We start from the raw sequence: 20,868 nt of genomic DNA, 5'->3' as shown, positions 1-20,868 counted from the left end.
GTCTTTAATCTATCTGGTATTGATTTTTTGTGTATGCCTTGAGGTAGGGATCAATTTTTTTCTTCCCCAAGTGAAAAGGCAGAGCACATCACTCCATTCCTTTGCTTAAAAATTTCCAAATCTTCCCATTTTCCTCAGAATTCAACTCAGAGTTCTTAAAATGGCCTAAATGGCCCTATGTGATCTAGTCCTTTGAAATGTTTCTGATTTCATCTACTATTGTTCCAGGGAACACTAGCCTCCTTGCTCTTTCTTGAACACTCCCAAATGTTCCTGCTTCAGGGCCTTTGCACTTGCTGTTCCTTCTTTCTGCAGTGTTCAGATACCTACGTGGCTGGCTGTCTTTTTCCCAAGTCTCTGCTTAGATGTCACCTTATCATGGAGGCCTTCCCTGGCCACCTTAGTTAAAATCACACACATGCACTCACATTTCATATCTCTCTTCTCTGCTTTGGAGTAACTTACCTGAAAAACTCCCTGGGCCTGGTGCAGTTGTATCATATACGGTGGGGGGTGGGAGGGAGTATTGTAAAGTATTGATTTAATTTTTTGAACGGTTTTAGGACGATATGGGATTTTGTATTTCTTCTTAAGTTAGTTTTAATAAGTTTATCCTTTTTATTTAAAAATATATTTTACTTTTTGAATGGTTAATATATGCACACAGTTCAAGCATTCAAGTTTAAAAAACATATATAGTGAGAAATAAGTCCCCAACCCTCCTTTTTAGCTACCTAGTTCCTCTCTCCTTCCATCAGTTTCTTGTCTATTTCCCTAGTTTCATGTTAATCCTCCCAGAAATATGCTATGCATATTTAAGCATATACATATATTGTTTTTATATAAATGGTGAAATACCACATATATTATTCTGCACATTGCTTTTTTCACTTAACTGTATATGTTAGAGATATTTCTGTAGCTGTACGTAGAGAGCTGCCACTCTGTTACAGGTACCTAACACTCCACTGGATTCCTGTATCATAATTTATTGACACTTAGTCTCCTTCTGAAGGACATTGAGGTTGTTCTCAATTTTTGCAGTGGCCTTCTAACCAGTGTCCCTTACCCATCTTTAATCAGTGCTTCACACAGCTATCAGATATTTCCTCTTCTTAAATTTCCATCCTGATATTGTCATGTCCCCATTCAGAAACCTCCAGCAGCTGCCCAATACCCAAGAATAGGGCTGAACTTCTTAGCCTTGAAAGTAGAGCCCTGCACCACATGGTGTCCACCTACTTTTTCCATCATGTCTTTCTGTTCCTGAAGAGACTCCCTAAACTGATGACTTGAGGTTTTCCAAATGCACCCTTGTTTTTATGCTCAGTATTTTTCTTCTGCCTGCACTTCCCTCCCTGCTCAACACATTGAAGGGGAGGAGCACATCCCTCCTTCCTTCTAAGCTGGTCACATGCACTGCACTTTCAATATATCAACTCAGTCTCCCACTAGTACACCCTTCATAACCAGACCAGGTGTTCTGAATGTCTCTTCTAGACGCCATATTTCTTGTGGGCAGGGACTCTTCCCTTGAAATAGGGAATACTAAAATGAAAAGAGGGCTTCCCTGGTGGCGCAGTGGTTGGGAGTCCGCCTGCCGATGCAGGGGACACGGGTTCGTGCCCCGGTTTGGGAGGATCCCACATGCCGCGAAGCGGCTGGGCCCGTGAGCCATGGTCGTTGAGCCTGCGCGTCTGGAACCTGTGCTCCGCAACGGGAGAGGCCACAACAGTGAGAGGCTCGCGTACCAAAAAAAAAAAAAAAATATATATATATATATATGTCTTGACTTTTAAGTAGCTTCCAACATAAAGGTGAGCCAGACATGCAAAATTAAAATACACAACACCACTGATCGTTGTTTAGGGGGAAGTGTATTCTTTGCTCAGTGGAATTAGAAGAAGAAAAATATGAGCTTAAAAAAAACCCAGGGCTTCCCTGGTGGCGCAGTGGTTGAGAGTCCGCCTGCCGATGCAGGGGACACGGGTTCGTGCCCCGGTCCGGGAAGATCCCACATGCCGCGGAGCGGCTGGGCCCGTGAGCCATGGCCGCTGAGCCTGCGCATCCGGAGCCTGTGCTCCGCAACTGGAGAGGCCACAACAGTGAGAGGCCCGCGTACCGCAAAAAAACCCACAAAAACCCCAAAACCAAAAAAAAACAAGTCTGGTCCCTACTCCAGGGCCTGGCACATAGAAGATGTCCCGTAAGTGCATGTTGAATAAAAGTAACACGAAAGGAAGCATTTAAGGCAAGCCTCAGAACATCTTGCCAAAAATCCATCTTTTATCATAAACATACAGATTAAGTCAACAAGTAGTGGAGATGTCGTTCATCTCTTGAGGAAAAAGGGCAGTATGGGAGGGGGTGGAATCAAGTTTCAGCAAGGGAGAGAGGCAGAACAGAGGCACCTGGAGAGTGGTCTCATGCGGGCGGGGCGCGCAGGGGGAGGGGCGGAGAGGGGAAGGGGGAGGAGACTCTCGCGTCCCTGCCCCGCCTTCCCCCCCACCCCAAGGCGGCGGCGGCCGCGGCGGCGCAGGGCGGCCGCGCGGGTGTCAATAGCGTCTGCGGCAGCCCGCGCCGCCCCCTGGCCGAGGCTCCCCCTTGGCGAGCCCGAGCCCGAGCACGGCCTGCAGCTCGCGGCGCGGCGGCACGGGGCCCCGGGAAAGTTCCCGGCGCGAGCGCCGAGATGCCGGGCAGCGACACGGCACTCACCGTGGACCGGACCTACTCCGACCCGGGCCGGCACCACCGCTGCAAGAGCCGGGTGAGAGGCGCGCGCGGAGTGGCGGTGGGGGCTCCCGGCCGAGGGGCGAGGCCGGGTGGGCTTGGGCTCCCGCGGGAACGACGTCGCCCTGCGCGTTTCGCCACCTCCCTCTCTGTTTTCCCGGCGGCCCCCAGTCCGGGCTTCCCCGCTCAGTTCGAGCTGACGGGGTTGGGAAGTGGGGAGTGGGAGCCCGGCCCGCGGTTCCGAGACCCCACGTCCCCCTCCCGGGCTGGGGCGGCGCAAAGCACCGCCCGCCGTCCTCCTCCGCTCGTCGGTCCCAGCGTGCCCGAGTCTCCCCGACGGCCGGCGCTCCGTCGCCCTCTCTGCCAGGGAGCTCCCGCCGCGCTGTGCGGGACGCGAGGGGATCCCGCCATCCGCGGCACCGTGTTCGCGGAGGACGGCCTCCTTCCCTCTTTGTAAGCTCCGGTGCTGCCGCCGTGTCTCCGCAGCCGTCGGGGATTTCGGACTCGGGGCTGGTGGCCGGAGCCCGCGCGCTGCGCGCGGCCGGAGCGCGGAGGGGCGGCGGACCAGCTTCCCGGTTTCCCGCGGCCGCTCCTCCCGGCCCTGCCCCAGTGAAAAGTCATTCTGCGCGCTGCCTCTTCAGAGTTTTTAGCCGAGCGGAGCCGGCGCCCTCTCCATTGTTTGTACGGTAATTTGCTGTTGCTGATTTTGGCTGTGGGCGAAAATAGCTTTTCAGAGTATGCAGCCGAGACGAGCCGTACAGTGCTTGAACGTAGAGGGAGGCCTCAGCCTGAGCGCTGGTCCCTCGGGGATACCTTTACTTTCCTGAGGTGTTTAATCGTCCAGGCTCAACACTTCGCTCTCCCCTTGGCTGATTGAAGTGCCATTTAGAACAGCAGCTCCTCCACCCTGGCATTTGTTCGGGCGGGGGATACCTGGAGGTGTTCTTTGCTCTAACCGCTCACTTGTCCGATCTCAGCCTTTTGAGTGCCAGCCTCCCTGCATCAAGTTCACGGAGGTAGGGTCCTGCTCTCCTCGGTTAATCAATTTAACAGAATGATTTAAATTTTTTCGGATTAAATATATTTAGTGGAATAATACCTCCTGCATCCAGTTCGCTCTCCCCTCCCCCCAAAGAGTTCTCTTAATTTTTTGCACTTTCTTTAAAAGTTCCATAACAGCTTGTCATGAAAATAACTAGAAACTCCATTTGGAAGAAAACATTGATAAAAGATCTTTGGTTACCTACAGTTAGAAGTTTTTGGAGGGATGGCTGCTGGTGAATACAGTGTTAAATGCGAAGTTGAAGATCTTTTTCTAATGCGTTTGTAATTGGTAGGGGTGGCCCATACTGTTGTAGCTGACAGAAGAAATTTCAGATTTGAATAAAATGTGGAAGCTGGGTTTCTCTTGTCACAACTGTGATGATCTTCGTGTAAACAACAGGATTAGTAATCTTTGAGGGATGGATGGCTCACTGAGCCCATTTAAGCAATTTGGCAAAACTCACGGAACTTTCCAAAACTCACTCTTTTTACTACTGAGATGGAAAGTGGCAAAGCAGATGTGTAAGTCAGCTGAAGACTATCTCTCCTGTATCTGCCATTGTTCCATTTCCACACCCACTTTTTCTGTTAAAGGACCGCAACCTTACGTGAAGGGGGTTTCTTATTTTGTTTAAAATTCTGCTGACAGTGTGAAACTACTACATTGTTTTGTTAGCATGGAGATACTTGGTTTTTATATAGACCACGTATTAAAACTGAGTTAGACGTTATATGTACTGATTATTCTAAATTAGCTTATTGGGCAAATGGAATCTGGTGAGGACTGGAAGAAATTGGATCAAAGAAGGCTAGAGCTTCAGTGGACAGTGATTACAAGTTCTACAGCACTGATGATGCTGAGATCCCTGTTTAAACTTCTTGACCGTCTGCTTTTAGGGTTTTTATTGTTGCGACAGTGGGGAATAGAAAGAATGAGTGGCATTTTTGAAAACTCCTAAGAGCCTTTCTCAAGTGGGGCTGATATAAGTTTGATCTGCCCTGAAGGCAGCAGTAAGTCTGCTGTAATGAAGGAAAGGCAGCAGTAATTTTCCTGTGCAGAAGGTAGCCCATTAGATGATTCTAATTCCTGTTTTGTGGAACTCACTTAGATGTAGCTATAAAGATTTATTTTCTTTACACTCAGAATGTATATAATGCTGAGGGAAAACATCAGGTGGCACTAAGGTTTAATTTCTTGATGTCACCTTCTCGACTTAGCAATAAACCATCTAGTACAGGATTAAAAAATAACTTTTTTGTGGACTCATTTGGTAAATGAGCTCCCCTAAAAACACTATAATGAGAACTGGAGGTGCATGTGAAGAGCTGATTAACTTTCAGAGATATACAGATTCCTCCCAGGCAGAGTCTAAGACTCTATGAGATCAAGTTCTTGGTTATGGAATGGTCATTTTTTTTGAGTTCAAAATTGATACTTTGTTGAGAAAACAGGGAACATACACGTCTCTCTTGCTGAGCTTGTTTAAGCCTTTGAGACTGGAATAATAATGAGGCAGTGTACTATTTTAACAGTGTACAAGTCTATTTTTACAGCCAGGTGGATTAACCTAAATTTTTCCCCCCTCAGTGAAAATTTAATATAACTGATGAATTCTGTGATTGTCTCTAAGCTGACAAGTCAGGATCATTCATATTTTTAAACTTCATCTGGGTAAAACTCAGAAATGGTACATGTTAAAACTTAATGCACGTAATATCCCTCTGCTTTAAAATAAAGAGCATCTGTAATTAGAATCCTGCTATTTTTATGCTCTAGATAGTTTTATTTGTTTTTTTTTAATTTGTTTTTTTTATTTGTTTTTATTTGTTGATAGTCTTTTTATTTGTTTATAATTTTAAAATATTTATTTATTTATTTATTTGGCTGCACTGGGTCTTAGTTGCCGCACATGGGATCTTTAGTTGTGGCATGTGAACTCTCCGTTGCGGCCTGTGGGATCTAGTTCCCTGACCAGGCCCCCTGCATTGGGAGCATGGAGTCTTAGCCACTGGACTACCAGGGAAGTCCCCTATTATCTTTTTAGGAATATAGGCCGTCTGCTTTCTAGACAGCAACTGGTTTTTATTAATCAATTATGTCTGAATCACATTTTTGTTAGTCCTAATTTGAAATGTCCTAAAATACCATCTTCAGCCACTTGGGTATAGTGGTGAACAGCTGTGGCTCTGGGAGCAGAAGACTTGGATTGTATTCTGGCTCTTCACACTTCCCAGCTGGGTGACTGCTGGGGCAGGGTCTCACCTTTCTGAGCCTCCAGTTCCCCATCTATAAAAGGTGATAATAATCCCTACTTTTGGGAGTGATTATGAGTCTTCAGTAAGAGAATTTGTAAAAACAATCGTTGTATATACGTATACTCAAGTATTAGCTGTTTTTCTCCATATATGTAAGGTGGATAATTTTTTTTTCTTGCTCTGTTGATACCACTAATCAGAACTTCTAGTTGTCCTGAGTGCCTGCCTTCCCCCCATCTCTAGTCTGTCAGCCATGCCACTGGATCTTTGACATTTCTCTAGAATCTGTTCCTTCCATGTTCCCCAGTCATCCCACCTTAGTTTAGCCACTTAAGACCTCAGGAAGAGATAACTGGTACGTTAGCTTCCTCTGGTCTCTGATGTCATCAACTTCTATTCCATCTAGGCTGCAAGGACCAGACTGTTCTGTCTACAGAACCACTTTCATTCGGCTAGCCCGCAGAAGACAGATTCTGTGCTTGTAGTGCTGCTTCCTAACCATGTCACCTTGGACCTTATCGTCATCCTAAGTCTTAGTTTCCTCTTCCACACCTTAGTGGTGTTGTGAGTAATAAATGAATAATGTCTAAAAATGTCAGGTCCACAGTGAGAACTCAATAGATAGTGGCCAGTTTTTGTTATTACTATATAAGACATATTCATAAGCTTGGAAATGGAAAGACATCTAATTTTGTGAATAACATAGAGACTTTTCTAGCACTTTTAGCATCTGGTACCTCCCTCCATTGCACATTCCTCATCAGTTGATTGTTTACATGTTTATAAACTATAGACACTGGCACTCTGAGAGCAAGAAGTTTCAGCAAATATCTGTGAGCACCTTCTCTGTGCTAGCTGCAGGCACCAGGAATATAAGGGTGAATGAAACAGTCTGGCCCCTCTGGAAACTTAATATCTGGTGAGTGTATCTTATTTATACTTGTGGCCCCAGGAACTACCCTTCTCTTTTACAGCAGGAAGTGATGATAGTAAGTAGTCTCTAGCATCTGAAGTAAAACCTGTGTTGGGCATGGTTGCCACTTGTAGTACATCTTTATACATTCTGAGTTTCAGAAATTGATCCAGAATTGCATGATGAGTAATGGCCAGAGGCAGTCAGGAAGAAGAGGATGTCAGATCCGTTCTCAGCATGGAAATGGTTGGGCAGTGGTATAGTAAGTTGATGATCGCATGCTTACTCCCTGGGCAGGAACCAGAGTGAGTGGAAACTGACTTCTGTTGTAGGTGACACTGACCTGGTGAAGTGGTAAACTGAGTAAGTGGTGTGTGAGTACACTTTTAACCAGTGATTTGTTTTATTCTGAAGAGTTAATTAAAGGGACGGTGAATAGATGAATGTCGGAGTCAGAATTTTCCTAAGTGCAACACGAATGATTGATGTGGTGCGTGTTTTTTGAGCGATGCCTTGCTGCAGTCTCACCGGTTCTCCCTTTAGATTGGAGCGTGCTGCGATCCACCAGCATGCTTTCTTGTCACATCCACTGCAGAACACCAAAACAGCTGCTACCAAGTTGGATCGCAGGACTTCTTTGCTTCAGACCCACCGCCTGGATGTCCAGGGCTGCTCTTAAGGTCAGAAATCAGCCTCATCTTTCTAGGTGGATATTGCCCAAGTCTTAACTTAGGAGAGGCTGTAGCTTTCAGCCCTGCTGTTTCTTAACTGTGTTTTCATGTTTTCAGCCGAGAGGAGGGTGGTGAGAGAGAAGAGAACCATGAATCACTGTACTGTGAATCAGAATGAGGACTTTACATTCCCCAGGAAAGGAACATCATAGTTGTGCATGATCTGTGCAGAATCCAGCTGCTTCCACCGGCTTGGGGGAGGGGGGTGCTACTTGAAGGAGAATGTAGTGTGTGTGTTGATTATTCCTCTGTAAGAAGGCAGAAAGTAGGTAAATGAAAACAAGAATGCAGCAATGGTGATAATAGCCAAGGTGTACCGATTCCTTACTATACACCAGGCACAATATTCAACACTTCAAATGCACTACCTCCTTAATCCTCACAATATCCTATTTATAGTTCCATTTTACAGATGAGGAAGTTAAGGCCCAGATGGGTTGAGTAATTTGTCCAAGGCCCTGTGGCTATTCGGAAATGGTGGAACCAGGGTTTGATGAACCCAGATCTGATAACAGAGCTGGCATTTTAACCGCTTCCCAATCTTGTGCTTTTGAGCTGAGTATTGGAGAGCAGCTCAGTCTTATTTTATTTTATTTTTTTGTCTGCGTTGGGCCTTCATTGCTGCATGCAGGCTTCCTCTAGTGGCGGTGAGCTGGGGCTAATCTTCTCACTGCGGTGGCTTCTCTTGTTGCAGAGCATTGGCTCTAGGCGCGTGGGCTTCAGTAGTTGCAGCACGTGGGCTTCAGTAGTTGCAGCACGTGGGCTCAGCAGTTGGAGCACACGGGCCCTAGAGCGCAGGCTTAGTAGTTGCGGCACACAGGCTCAGTTGCTCTACAGCATGTGGGATCTTCCTGGACCAGGGATCAGACCCGTGTCCCCTGCATTGGCAGGTGGACCCCTAACCACTGAGCCACCAGGGAAGTCCGAGCAGTTCAGTCCTAGTGAACCTGCTGAGTGCTTGGGTTGGATTGCTTAATTTCCACAGGGTGCCCAGCCAAAATTGTGCGCTCGGGATTCTTAGGACACAGCACTTTGCCAGTGCTTTGCAGATAGTTGTATGTTCCCAGTAAGCATTTGGAGAATGCACGATTTATGAACTTTTTATAATGCCTAAGATGTAAGAATTTTGACAGTAGGTGGGGACATCTTCAAGGCTGTTAAATAAGCTTATGATTTAAAGACATTGTCAAGGAATCTTCTACCTGGTCTTTGGTCTCTGGAGGATGAGCAGTTGAAGTACACAACGAGGGTCGTTCCTCCTTGTGACAATTGAGTCACGTTCTTGTCTCACAGGATCTCCCTGTAGGACTTGAACTTCACTGAGCTGAAGGCATGCACTTCTCATACTTAAGGCAGAGGGTTGGTAAGTTAGACTCAAAGGTTTCACCATGTTTGAACCGAAGGAGAATTCAGACATTAACTCCAGACCATTCCACTTGCAGAAGTAGGAAAGTGACATCCAGCCAGACTGTAACCAGTGAAATTACGTAACTAATACAGACTGATTAGGACTAACCATTATACCAGCTTCTTTCTTAGAAGAGAATTTCTTTAAAGAAAACCGCTTAAAACATTTTAAAATAGCAAGTTAATTGCTAAGTTACGTGTGATAAACATCTCAGAATGGAACTCGGGTGAAATGGGAATTTCTAACTATTTTCAGTAGAGAATTAATTGATGAACAGATTTAAAATTTTGTGATTTTTGGGTGAAGAAGGGTGAATTTGAATGATTTAGTGTTGGGCCCTTATCCTTCTGAATTTATTTCCAGATTTTTGGTGGGGCTGGAGTGAAGAGGAGGGGTAGCAATTCATATATCAAACTACTTAGCTGCACTGGATCTGCTGCCACTTTTTAAAAATTATCTTTTCTGAGGTCACTTTTTTTTTTTTTTTTTGCGGTATGCGGGCCTCTCACTGTTGTGGCCTCTCCCGTTGCGGAGCACAGGCTCCGGACGCGCAGGCCTAGCGGCCATGGCTCACGGGCTTAGTTGCTCCGCGGCATGTGGGATCTTCCCGGACCGGGGCACGAACCCGCGTCCCCCGCATCGCAGGCGGACTCTCAACCACTGCGCCACCAGGGAAGCCCCTCTGAGGTCACTTTTATTGTCATTTTTTTTTTTTCCAAAGTAAAGTTTTGAGAAGTGAGTTCATCTTTGTCTGACTTTCTACCTGTTGGATAAGGGTACTGGGAAAAAACATATACCATATGCAGAAGTCTTGGAATATATCATATATGGACTTCACTTAGAATTCAACCCCAGTCTTCTGTCACCTCTGAAGCTCTCCATTCCTGTGAGTCTCTCTTGAGAGCATCTTCCAGCACCAAGTGGCTTTGGTATATATAATTTCCATATAACCGAGCCCGTAAACACAAACCGAAAACATCATCTGGTTCTTAGCCGAAGAAATAGTCATGTGCTACAACCCCAGGGTGAGACAGGGATGGGGTCCATCGGCCTTTTGAGAGACGGCACGTCCAGGGCCCGTCCCCAGGGATATGCCTCCCTGAGTGAAAGTGTGTGTGGTTCCTGTCTTACATGCTGACTTGAGAGCCCGACCCAGGTGTGGCTTTACCCCGGAGTACCCAGATGTCCCACAGGCACCTCAAAGCCTGTGTGTCAGACTTAACTCGTTCTCTCAAATCGCCCCCAATTCCTGATGAATACTTTTCCCATACAGCCAGCCCCCAAACTGGATGCATGGGAAGCCCCCTCAATCAGCCCTCCTCGTCCACCACATCCAGTGGTTTACTTCTTACATTTTCTCAATCACCTTTTCCTTTTTATCCCCAACCTGACTTACGCAGTTTACTTCTAGATTTGAGGGCTGGAGTGAAGGGTTCAGAGTCTGGACTTTGGAGTCAAGCTGGAATGTCAGCTTCTCCACCTGCCAGCTGTGTGAATGACTGTGCGAAGTGGCATTGGGAAACCCATCGCAGCGTTTGTTGTTCTGACGTTGAGTCATTCTTTGTCTACCGAAGAGTTCCCCAAACTTCACTCATTCCCACACCTCCTACAAACAGCCTTGGGCCACCTGTACCCTTATTTACTTAATATTTGTAAGTCAATTCATTCCTTAAAATTTTATCTTTAAAGTATCCACATGACTACTAGCTGAATACTGTCTGGGCCTCTGAGGCCTGCAGCACCAGGTGAAAAAGATTAGCAAAGGCGGGAGCTTTGTTACTGAGCTGTTAGTGCAGAACAAGACTTTCTTCTGGACTGAAGCAGCTGTGTTGGATTGAGGACTGTTTTCAAGGAACTGACTCACTCCCGGTGATTCTGTGTGTTTAACGCTTTCATTTTTGTCCTCCTAAAATGATTCAGAATCACTGAGGAAAACACTGGTGTTAATGTATCGTCTCCCTTCCTTTATGAAACACTTCTTTTAGACCATTGGCCTAGAAAATGCTTAGAAATGTATTTTTTTCTTCTCATGGATTGTGAAAATTTGAATAATTGAATGTTTGGGGATGAACAAAAGTGCACCCTGTTGAGTTGAAGGCAGTCTTGTCTGGGTAGGGATACTTGGGAGAGGTTGGGAAAACAAGAGTTGTGTTCCAGGTTGTGTTTCTAGTCTGCCAATGACCTGCGAGAAACCAAGGCAAGGGAAGGCCTGAGGCTAAAGAATAGATCATCCAGAAGATACGGATTCTTTGGGAATTTCAGGCAAGGACAGAAAGTGGGTGGAGAAGAAATTTAAGCTCTGTGTTTTTCTGAAGTAAAGTTGAATCTAATTAAGTTGTATCTGTAGGCTTGTTGTAATGTAAGGAAACTAAAGGATGCCTTGAGCTGCAGCCTTTCTCAGAAAATTTGATGTAAGCACTTGTCCAAAAATAAAGTCTGCCCTTAGTGAAAGCTATGCTTCAACATCTCGGTATATTTACTCATGTGTGTGCAAGTGTGTGTTGGGACCGAAAGTCCCTCTTTTTCTGTCTTTGTAAAGATGTTGTCATAATCCAAAAGGCTTGGAACTCAGCTTCAGTGGTGTACTATTTTAATCTCACTAATTGGAACAGGTGGTCTCGATTTGAGACTGAATCACTAGTTGGCATAGATTTTAACTTATCTGAAAATATGAGGCCCATTCAGTAAGAGCTGTTCAGGCTCTGCATTGGCATCAGGCAAAGTGCCCAAAAGCTTCAACCATTAAAAGCACAGGAGACAGAGAGGAGGGTTGAAGAAATGTAGTCAAATAGTTTGCTGCTTTGACTCCATTCTTAAATATTGGGTGAAGAGCTATAAAGGAATGTGGTTAAGGAAAGCTTGTCTAGATGCTTTGAGACGTCTACTTGTAAATATTTCTCCAAGTGAGGAAAATGTCTTATGTACATCCTTTGAATCCACCCCACAAGATGGCGTGTTTCAAGAGGACTTCATGCTGTCCTCCTGGCTCTGTAGGTCTTAGCACATCGACAGGCGTGAGGTGGAGGGGTGTGCCTGGGTGACTCAGCTTACCGCAAGTGCTCAAGTTGAGGTACCTTAAGACACCTCTCATGAAATCATGCATGGTCTCCTGATCATGAGCTTCTCTAGCTGGACCACTGCTTTATTTTTAAGAGTAACTGTATGCTTTGCATAGTGTCTTGTCAATATCTTGCTTTAAATCCTTCAGCAGGACAGAATCCCAGCTTCTTACCCTGACACCAGAGCCTCTTCATCTGACCTTTGTCTTTCACCCTCTCTCTGCCCTTGAGCTCTGGTCTCCTTTCTTTGTGGGCTCCCATGCCTCCCCTTGCTGCCTGTGGGCACTTGCTTCATCCTCTCACATGGGGATGGTTATGTTTTTTATCCAGACATGGAGCCTGGTACATAGTTGGGGCTTGTAAATACTGACCAAATGAGTGGATGTGGGTATGCTCTACAGGACTTCAGAAGCTGGAAAGTGTATTCTACTCTTGATCCATATCAGTTCAGATTGATCGACCTTGTTATAATTGCTGTACAGGATTCCACTATATGGGTATTCCATCATTTGTTTAACCATTTCCTTAAAGGATACTTGTATTACTTCCAATCTTTGATTATTATGGGCACCTCATTGACTGCCCTTGGGCATGCTTCTTTTCCCACATGTGAAGAATATGTTAATAGGCTAAATTCTTAAACGTGGGATTGTTCATCAAAGGGTGTGTGCAGTTTAAATCATGATATTGTGAAATTGAACACCGCACCTGTGCAGCAGAGAGCGGAACTGATACAGTTTATGTCACGGTCAGTGTATGAACATGCCTCAGCTCACATCTTTCCAACACACAGTGTATTGTCAAGTTTGTTGATCTTCACCAATCTGGTAGGTGAAAACTGGAACCTCATTTTAATTTATATTTTTCCTGATACGTATGAGGTTGATTCGATTTTTAAATTTTTATTTTGAAATAATTACAGACCCACAGGAAGTTGCAAAAAAATAGTACAGAAATGTCCGTGTACCACCCCTCTACCCAGCCCAGATTCTCCCAGGGGTTACATCTTATGTAATTATAATACAATGTATTAATCATATTTTCACACACTTAAAAAACATTTGTCTTGGGCTTCCCTGGTGGCGCGGTGGTTGAGAGTCTGCCTGCCGATGCAGGGGACGCGGGTTCGTGCCCCGGTCCGGGAGGATCCCACATGCCGCGGAGCTGCTGGGCCCGTGAGCCATGGCCGCTGAGCCTGCACGTCCGGAGCCCGTGCTCCGCAATGGGAGAGGCCACAGCAGTGAGAGGCCCTTGTACCAAAACAAAACAAAACAAACAAAAAAAAACCATTTGTCTTTATTGTGAACTACCTGTTTATATACTCTGGCCATTTATGTATTGGGTTATTCATCTCTTAGTTTGATTTGTAGAAGTTTCTTACTTATTAAATATGTTGTTTGCACCTGCATTTTTTTCCAGTTTGTAATTTCTGACTGTTAATTTTCTACTGTCGCATAACAAATTACTACAAATCTAGCAACTTAAAACAACACCCATTTATCATCTCATGGTTTCAATGGGCCAAGAGTCCAGACCCAGGTTACCTGCATCCTCTGCTTAGTTTCATCAGCCTAAAATCAAGGTGTCAGCCAGGCCCACAGTCTTGTCTGAAGCTTGGAATACTTTCCCAAGCTCACTGGTTGTTTACCCAGTTAAGTTCCTTGCAGCTGTAGGACTGAGGCCCTCAGCCCCCAGAGGCTGCCTACCATTCCCTGCCATGTGGCCCTCTCCACAACATGGTAGGCTGTTTCTTCAAGGCCAATAGGAGAGCGTCTCTGTTGCACTACTAGGGCTAGACAAGGGCTCTTTTAGAGGGCTCACCTGATAGGCCAGGCCCACTCAGTTATTCCATCTTTTGACGAACTAAAGTCAACTGATTAGGAACCTTAATTAAACCTGCAAAATTCTTTCACCCTTGCCATATAATGTAACCTAATTATGGGAGTAAAATCCCATCATAGTCACACATCTTGCTCATATACAAGGAGAGGTTATGTGACAGGGTGTATACACCAGTGGGTAGGAATCCTGGGGGCTGTCTTAGAATTCTGCCTTCCACACTGATTTAATGACATGTTGTGTGTGTATAGAGCTAGCATATACCAAACACCAAATAAATATTAACCAGACTTTGCCATGAAGAAATTTAAAATTTTAGGGGTTACAGGTTTGTGTCATTCTTAGAATGGCCTTCCAGATTTTAAGAGTCTTTAAAAAAGCAAAACACCATGTTTTTTAAATACATTTTATGATTTTTGTTTTTATGTATTTTAATCTTGATCCAGTTAGAATTTGATTTCTTTAAGATGTCTACACGTAAATGACATAGTTATCCCTGCACCATTTTTTGCATAGTTACTTCTCTTTAAAAATACACTGCTGTCCATATGTAGTTTCATTTTTATAAATTTCTTGCCCCTGTTTTAAAAGTATTGAATCAAAGGTTATAATTTTGGTTCATTTATTCTGGGTTGATATCCCCCCTCCCTCCCACACCCCCATCCAGGATTTGAAATGAGCATTTTGAGAACTGTAGCTCATGCATTTAGAAACTGTCAACAGGCATGATTCCAGTATCACCTACCGTAAGGAAAGACCAAAAGGTACAGGAGAAGAGATGGTAAAGTTTGTCATTTAAAAAAAAAATTTGCTTTCAGTTCTTTTGAGGTAGATGTTACCTCTCAACAAGTTCTACATATTCATTACAGTATAAAGAGTATGTATTGTTGTTTCCTAAACCCTCTGTGCTGCCTTAATCATTGTGGTCCACCATCCTAGCTCTGGAGGTGAAAGAGCAGGAAGACTTTCAGCAGACTACCTTCAAGCTTGTGGCCCTCTCAGTTAGTAGCATATATAGCACCCTTACGCTGTCCTCAGTACTAGGAATTTAAGTTGGTTTATGACTCATGTTAAAATAAATAAAACAAGATTTCATGTTTGTAGGTAATAAGTTGTTGCTTTGTTTGGCTTAATTATCCTTATTTGTAGGTTACTCCTGTGGCTTGCTAAATATCAGTAGATGTTTAGGGGTTGTTCTGTGCGCCTAAGTTAATTATTGAGAGGTCCACATGGCTTATAATCCTTGTGTCTGACACAGAGGGCAGTTGAAACTGTTGGTTGTGCCCCGAAATGAACACTTAACATTTCATAAGCTGACCCAAGAGCATATTAGTGGTGGAATGAGCATGCTTTTATTACGTGTATTTTCATTTTGGAAAGGCACTGTGCTTGTCAAAACCTCCTGACTTTAGCAAATTATCAAGTAATATTTGTTGTATAAAGCCAGCCAAAATTTACCTCATGTGCTGAGCAGTTTAGAGGTACTCACTGAATTGGCATCTGTTGGCTATGTGGGCACCAAAATTAAAGTTAGAGTCTTCTTTCGTTCAGGTGGCTCATTTATGTCTTGTTACAACCTGGGGAGCCACGAGGGCTCTTATTTACACCAAATCATTTTCTGTTTCTAATATCCCGAAGCGTTCCTACTGTTTGGGTTGGTGGGAACATTAAGTTCTGTCGAGAAATTTGACTAGCGCTCTGGCCATTTTAAATGGTCTAATATCAAGAAAGCTTTTTTTAAGTACTCAGGGCTCTAATTAAGCTCTAATTTTTTTTTTTTTTAATTTTTTTTGTGGTATGCGGGCCTCTCACTGTTGTGGCCTCTCCCGTTGTGGAGCACAGGCTCCGGACTCACAGGCTTAGTGGCCATGGCTCATGGGCCCAGCCACTCCGCGGCATGTGGGATCCTCCCGGACCAGGGCACGAACCCGCGTCCCCTGTATCGGCAGGCGGACTCTCAACCACTGCGCCACCAGGGAAGCCCTGAGCTCTTATTTTAAAAAAATATTTATTTGTTTATTTGGTTGTGCTGGGTCTTAGTTGCGGCAGACAGGCTCCTTAGTTGTGGGTCACCAGCTCCTTAGTTGTGGCATGTATGTGGGTTCTAGTTCCCTGACCAGGGATTGAACCCGGGCCCCCTGCATTGGGAACGCAGAGTCTTAACCACTGCACCACCAGAGAAGTCCCTAAGCTCTTATTTTTAAAGAAAGAGTTAAAAGGAGAGCTCTTCAGCCTTGTGCTGTTTAAGGATGGTTTTGCGAACTGAGCCCACCATTCCACCAGACATATTTTGAAACTTTTCTTTGGGCAGATAGATGAAAGAAATAATCTTGTATTTATGTGGCTTCCTTTAAATTAACGTTGATGCCTTCTCAGCCTTCATTTTTGAAATAATTTGTTGCAAAGTTGGGGTGATTTTAATGGTAACAGATTTGCTAAATAAGAATAATACATATACTGTTGAAAGACAGAGAAACTAAATCTGTATACAAAGATTATTTTATGTTTTCTGATACTTTGGACATTTCAGAAACACAATAATTACTTTCTTAGTAAATAATTCTTTAAAATAATTGCTCCTTAGTTTATTTGTACAGTAGCCTAAAATGAGCCTGGATGTTTTTCTAGGGCAGCTAGCTTATTAAACTCTCAGTGGATTTTAATTTTCTTAAGTTTATGCTTGCTTTGGTTGTTAAATTTAATTTAAGGTTGAAGTTAATGTCCTATGGAAGTAAATGCAGTGACATCAGATTCCAAAATTATAAGGTAATGAAATGGCCCATCAGAAACAGCAACTTACACCATATTTTAAAAGTAAACCAGATTCACAGAGGGAAGAATGTTCTGAGCATGAGGAAAACCTGTATCAAATCATTAACCAAAGTTCTGGTTAAATAGTAGACAACTTTATTTTTAATTACTAAATGCTTCAGATATGGAGAATACCTTTTTTAAAGTGTGGTACTCATAGACCCACCTCCTAGATGTAACAGATGTTAACATTTTGCCATGTTTACACCAGATTTCTGTCACTTGTTTTTAAGAGATAAATGGTCCCAGATACAATATCTGGATGTCTTCTCCCTTCCTGTTTCCTCAGAGGTCTCCGTAACCTGAATTTGTTGTGTTTCATTCCTTTGTATGTTTTTATACATTGGGAGAATCCGTAAGCAATGTATAGTTTGTATTTTGGATTAAATAGTTACATAAATGGAATCTCTTTTGTAACTGGTTATTTTTTCCAACATGGTATTTATACATTTATTCAACTTCATTTCCATTTTTTACTGCTGTACATTATTTCAGTATATGAGTAAACTAGAGTCTGTTTATAGCCATTCTCCTAATGGTGGACAGGCAGGTTGATTCTGAGAAGGTCTGTATACTTGTGGGAGGATTTCTCTAGGAAAGATACTTAGAAGTGACATTCCTGGGGCAGAGGAAAAAGAATATCTTCAACCTTACCATCTATTCTTAAGTAGCTTCGTCAAGTAATTGTACTTACAGGAGTGATTTCTTAAAATCATGTTTTAATACCTGTCATAGAAAATTTTCATAATGATGTTAGATTTTATGTAGATGTTGAATAGTATTTGTTTAAAGTTTGTATGCATTTTAATTTTTTCTGAAAGCAGATATAAAGTTATTTTGAGTTTGCTAGTAGGCAGTTTCTGGACCACGTCAAGAACTTAAGCATCTATACTCTCGTTAATGTCTATCAAAGCTCTTGTTTTAGAATTAGAGGCATCAGTTTATAGAAGTATATTCATTGACATGTCAAGAGGTCATGCTTTTATGTTGATTGAAAAAGTTTTCAAAATATGTGCACAGAAGATACCATTTTTGTTTGTAAGGTGGCACATACAAGTAGAACATGAATAAAGCTAGCGGAAGTGAGTACTTGTGCTGGCAGTGTGACATGGGCTTACACGGGTTACGATAATTTTTACAACAGTACCATAAAGTAGGTACAGTTATCCTCATTTTGTGGATGAAGAACTGAGGCTCAAACAGGGGTAAGTAACTCAAGCATGATCATACCAGTAAGAAATGGAAAGGCTGGAACTTGGAACCCGGATTGGTCTGCATTCATGAGCCTTTGCCTCTAATCATTAGGCAGAACTGCAACAACCGCTGAAAGGATAGTGACACAGAAACCCACATATAGACACTGGTTACCTCTGGTTAAGCAGAGCGTTGGGTGCTTTATTTTTCTTCCACTGGCTTTTTGGTATTTTCATAGCTTTTCTAAAACAAACATTGTTTTGCAGTTAAATCTAGCTAAATGATGAGCAACCTTTGTCCTGAAAAGGAGAAGGTAAATCATAGTCATGCTATAACTTTCTCATTTACTCTTTGTTTTGCCCCAGGTCTGGGGAAGGGTCAGTGGTCAAGCCTTGTGACCCCAGTGACAGAAACCAGTAGCAGCGCTGCATTGTAGCTCCCGAGCTGCACACCCTAGAGCATGGATCTAGAATTCCCTGGCTTTCTTCTTAGGCAGGGATGATTTGAAGCAGGATGTGTTCTAACTCGAGATCTCCTTAGAAAATATAAGGAGAGGCTCCCTTATTCCAGTACCACCTTCATTGTCCTAAGTGCTTCACTGGGTGCTCAGAGCTGGGCTGGGTCCTAAGACCGGTCAGACGTGGGCACTGCCCTGGAGGTGCTCAGGCTCAGGAGGACAGACTTGCATACAGAAAATGGCAGTGCTCCAGGGAGCCCTGACCTCACATGGGCCCTTCTGGAAACAATTGACCCAGAGTTCACCCTGAGAGGCTCTAGATGGGAAGGAGTATGTGTCCGCTGTTAAGGCTTCCTGTCCTACCTCCCGTCATGCTCACACTCTCCTGCATGAGTGTCTCCTGATAGATGTTTGTAGGACGTGATTGGGAGAGAAGGACAGGTGGTACCCATTTTTGAGGTTTTGGTTCACCTCTGATTAGCCCTTTGATGATGTGCTTTTGTATATGAGTGTATGTGTGTGTGTGTGTGTGTGTGTGTGTGTGTGTGTGTGTGTGTGTGTGTGTATCATTACATCCTCGTGCAGAGGAAATACTAAACCCTGGGCATCACAGATAGGTCCTTTGATTTGACTCAGATGTAAGGAGGATGCTGCCAAAAAGGGAGGAACAGAGATGTTCGTTGTCGTGGCAACCAGCAGATTTTTTATAGTGGAACACTGCCTTTGTAACCCAAACCAGACACCCTTAGTTCCTAACTACAGAAAACAGACTGATGCAAACTCCAGAAATTATAGTACCAATTCTCAGTGAGGTTTTGTTTGCTTTTTGGAAACTGTCTTGCAGTGGTTTGGGTTCCTTTGTAGAATTTCACTTATAAAAGGCACCCTTTAAGTGCCTTAGAATTTTGTGAAGTCAGTGCTTAGGGCTTTCCCATTATTATTACGCATCACTCTCATTTCCACCCCCACCTCACCCCAGTTTAATATACCCGGCCAGGATTTTTACTGATACAGGGGATTAGCCTGAGGTTTGCATGTGGAGTTTGGGAGACGTTACGCCCTCTGTGGCACGAGCTCCTCCCTGATGAAAAGTGTACACTCTTCCTCCCCTTGAATGCGTTTGCTCTTTGACCTTGTGCGATCTTTTTGTGCTCGAGTCTGCACCATCCATCCCTCTCTAGACTCAGCAGGCACCGAGATGCTTAGAACATCTCACTCCTGCGGTCGCTCTGTAGGCAGGTTGAGAGTCCACCCTTTGCTGTCTGAGAACTCCTGGAGGATCGAACCGTTATGGTTTTCTTTTGGTAGCTTTGGTGAGGTTTCCTAAACCTGGGGTACAAAACGCCAGTGTAAGAAGAGAGCCCTTCTGCAAACAGATGGAGCTTAACGTGGGAGAAAAAGGACCTCCTTGAGTGGCTAGGCAGAGTTTTTTGTTTTTTTAGCACTTTGGGAGAAGGCAGAAACATAGGCTACCCTTTACTTCCCCTAACTTCTTGGTCTGAGGTGTCCCCTTCACCCAGGACCACACCTTGAGATCGAGAGCCCTGATAGTATCCTGATACTATCCTTGGATAGTAGCATCCAGGTGGGTAGTGTCTGCGTCTCCTCAGCACGTGCCAGGGAAGAGGACTCACTCGGGCACCTTTGCATGGCACTGATTTAAGAATGAGCTCCCTGTAGCCCCTGGGCTGGCTTCTTCCGACCCCCTTCCACCAAGTCGGCAGCACCTCACGTGGGAGATGTCGGGCCACTGTCCACGCATAAGCAGTACAGGTACGGATCATGCCTGCAACGATTCTGCTTTCAGCCTAATTCAACACATATGTGTTGAGTACCTTGCTCTGGGCCCGGCATCCCAGGGGACAAAAGAAATTTCCCTACTCTCACCAAGCTTCTATTCAGGTAGGAGGAGGCAGACAGCCCAGACCAATAGGTAAACTACATGGTATGTTAAGTGGTGATAAATGCAATGTTGAGCAACAAAGCATGGAAGAGGGGGCTGGGGAGGCCCAAGGTGTGTGTGTGTCGGGGTGGGGGGGGGTGGATGTGGGTGGGATAGAGGAAAGCAGTTTCAAGTAGGAGGCTCAAGGACAGCTCTACTCAGAGATGCCGCTGAGGACGGGCCTGAGGAAGAAAGCTCTTCAGCTGTGCAGGGGATGAGCTCTCCAGGGAGAGAGAACAGCAAATGCAGACTCCCTGCGACAAGCGTGTGCCTGTTGCGTTTGAGGCACATCAGAGAGGTCCTGTGGCCGGACAGGGCGAGCAAGGAGTTGAGGACTCATTAGGACGTGAGGTCCAAGAGGCAGGGGCAGGCCAGTTCACGGGCCAGTTCATGTTTAACAAGGATCACCTGGGCTGCTAGATGCAGAGCAGGCCATTTTCAAGCCCTCCTTTGGCGTGTTAGAGCTCACAGGGCCAGCTCAGTG

General features: G+C 44.5%; 1 protein-coding gene across 8 annotated transcripts in view; it reads left to right on the top strand.

Annotated features, from left to right (window-relative positions):
• Nucleotides 1-2,501: 2,501 nt before the first annotated feature.
• TMCC3 (transmembrane and coiled-coil domain family 3) overlaps nucleotides 2,502-20,868 on the top strand; it is a 110,007-nt gene continuing 91,640 nt past the window's right edge. The window contains exon 1 of one of the 8 annotated variants that reach the window (XM_059081221.2): nucleotides 2,502-2,767. In XM_059081221.2, coding sequence (XP_058937204.1) covers nucleotides 2,690-2,767 — 78 coding nt within the window. In that variant the 5' untranslated portion in view covers nucleotides 2,502-2,689. Of the gene's footprint in view, nucleotides 2,768-2,907; nucleotides 3,747-7,492; nucleotides 7,624-20,868 lie in introns of those variants that run through there. The other 7 variants (XM_067009880.1, XM_067009887.1, XM_067009874.1 and 4 more) reach the window with 7 other exon arrangements.

Source organism: Kogia breviceps, chromosome 12, assembly GCF_026419965.1.
Source record: "Kogia breviceps isolate mKogBre1 chromosome 12, mKogBre1 haplotype 1, whole genome shotgun sequence".
In the NCBI taxonomy this organism is placed as follows: Eukaryota; Metazoa; Chordata; class Mammalia; order Artiodactyla; family Physeteridae; genus Kogia; species Kogia breviceps.
This window is presented reverse-complemented; position numbering and strand designations above follow the sequence as displayed.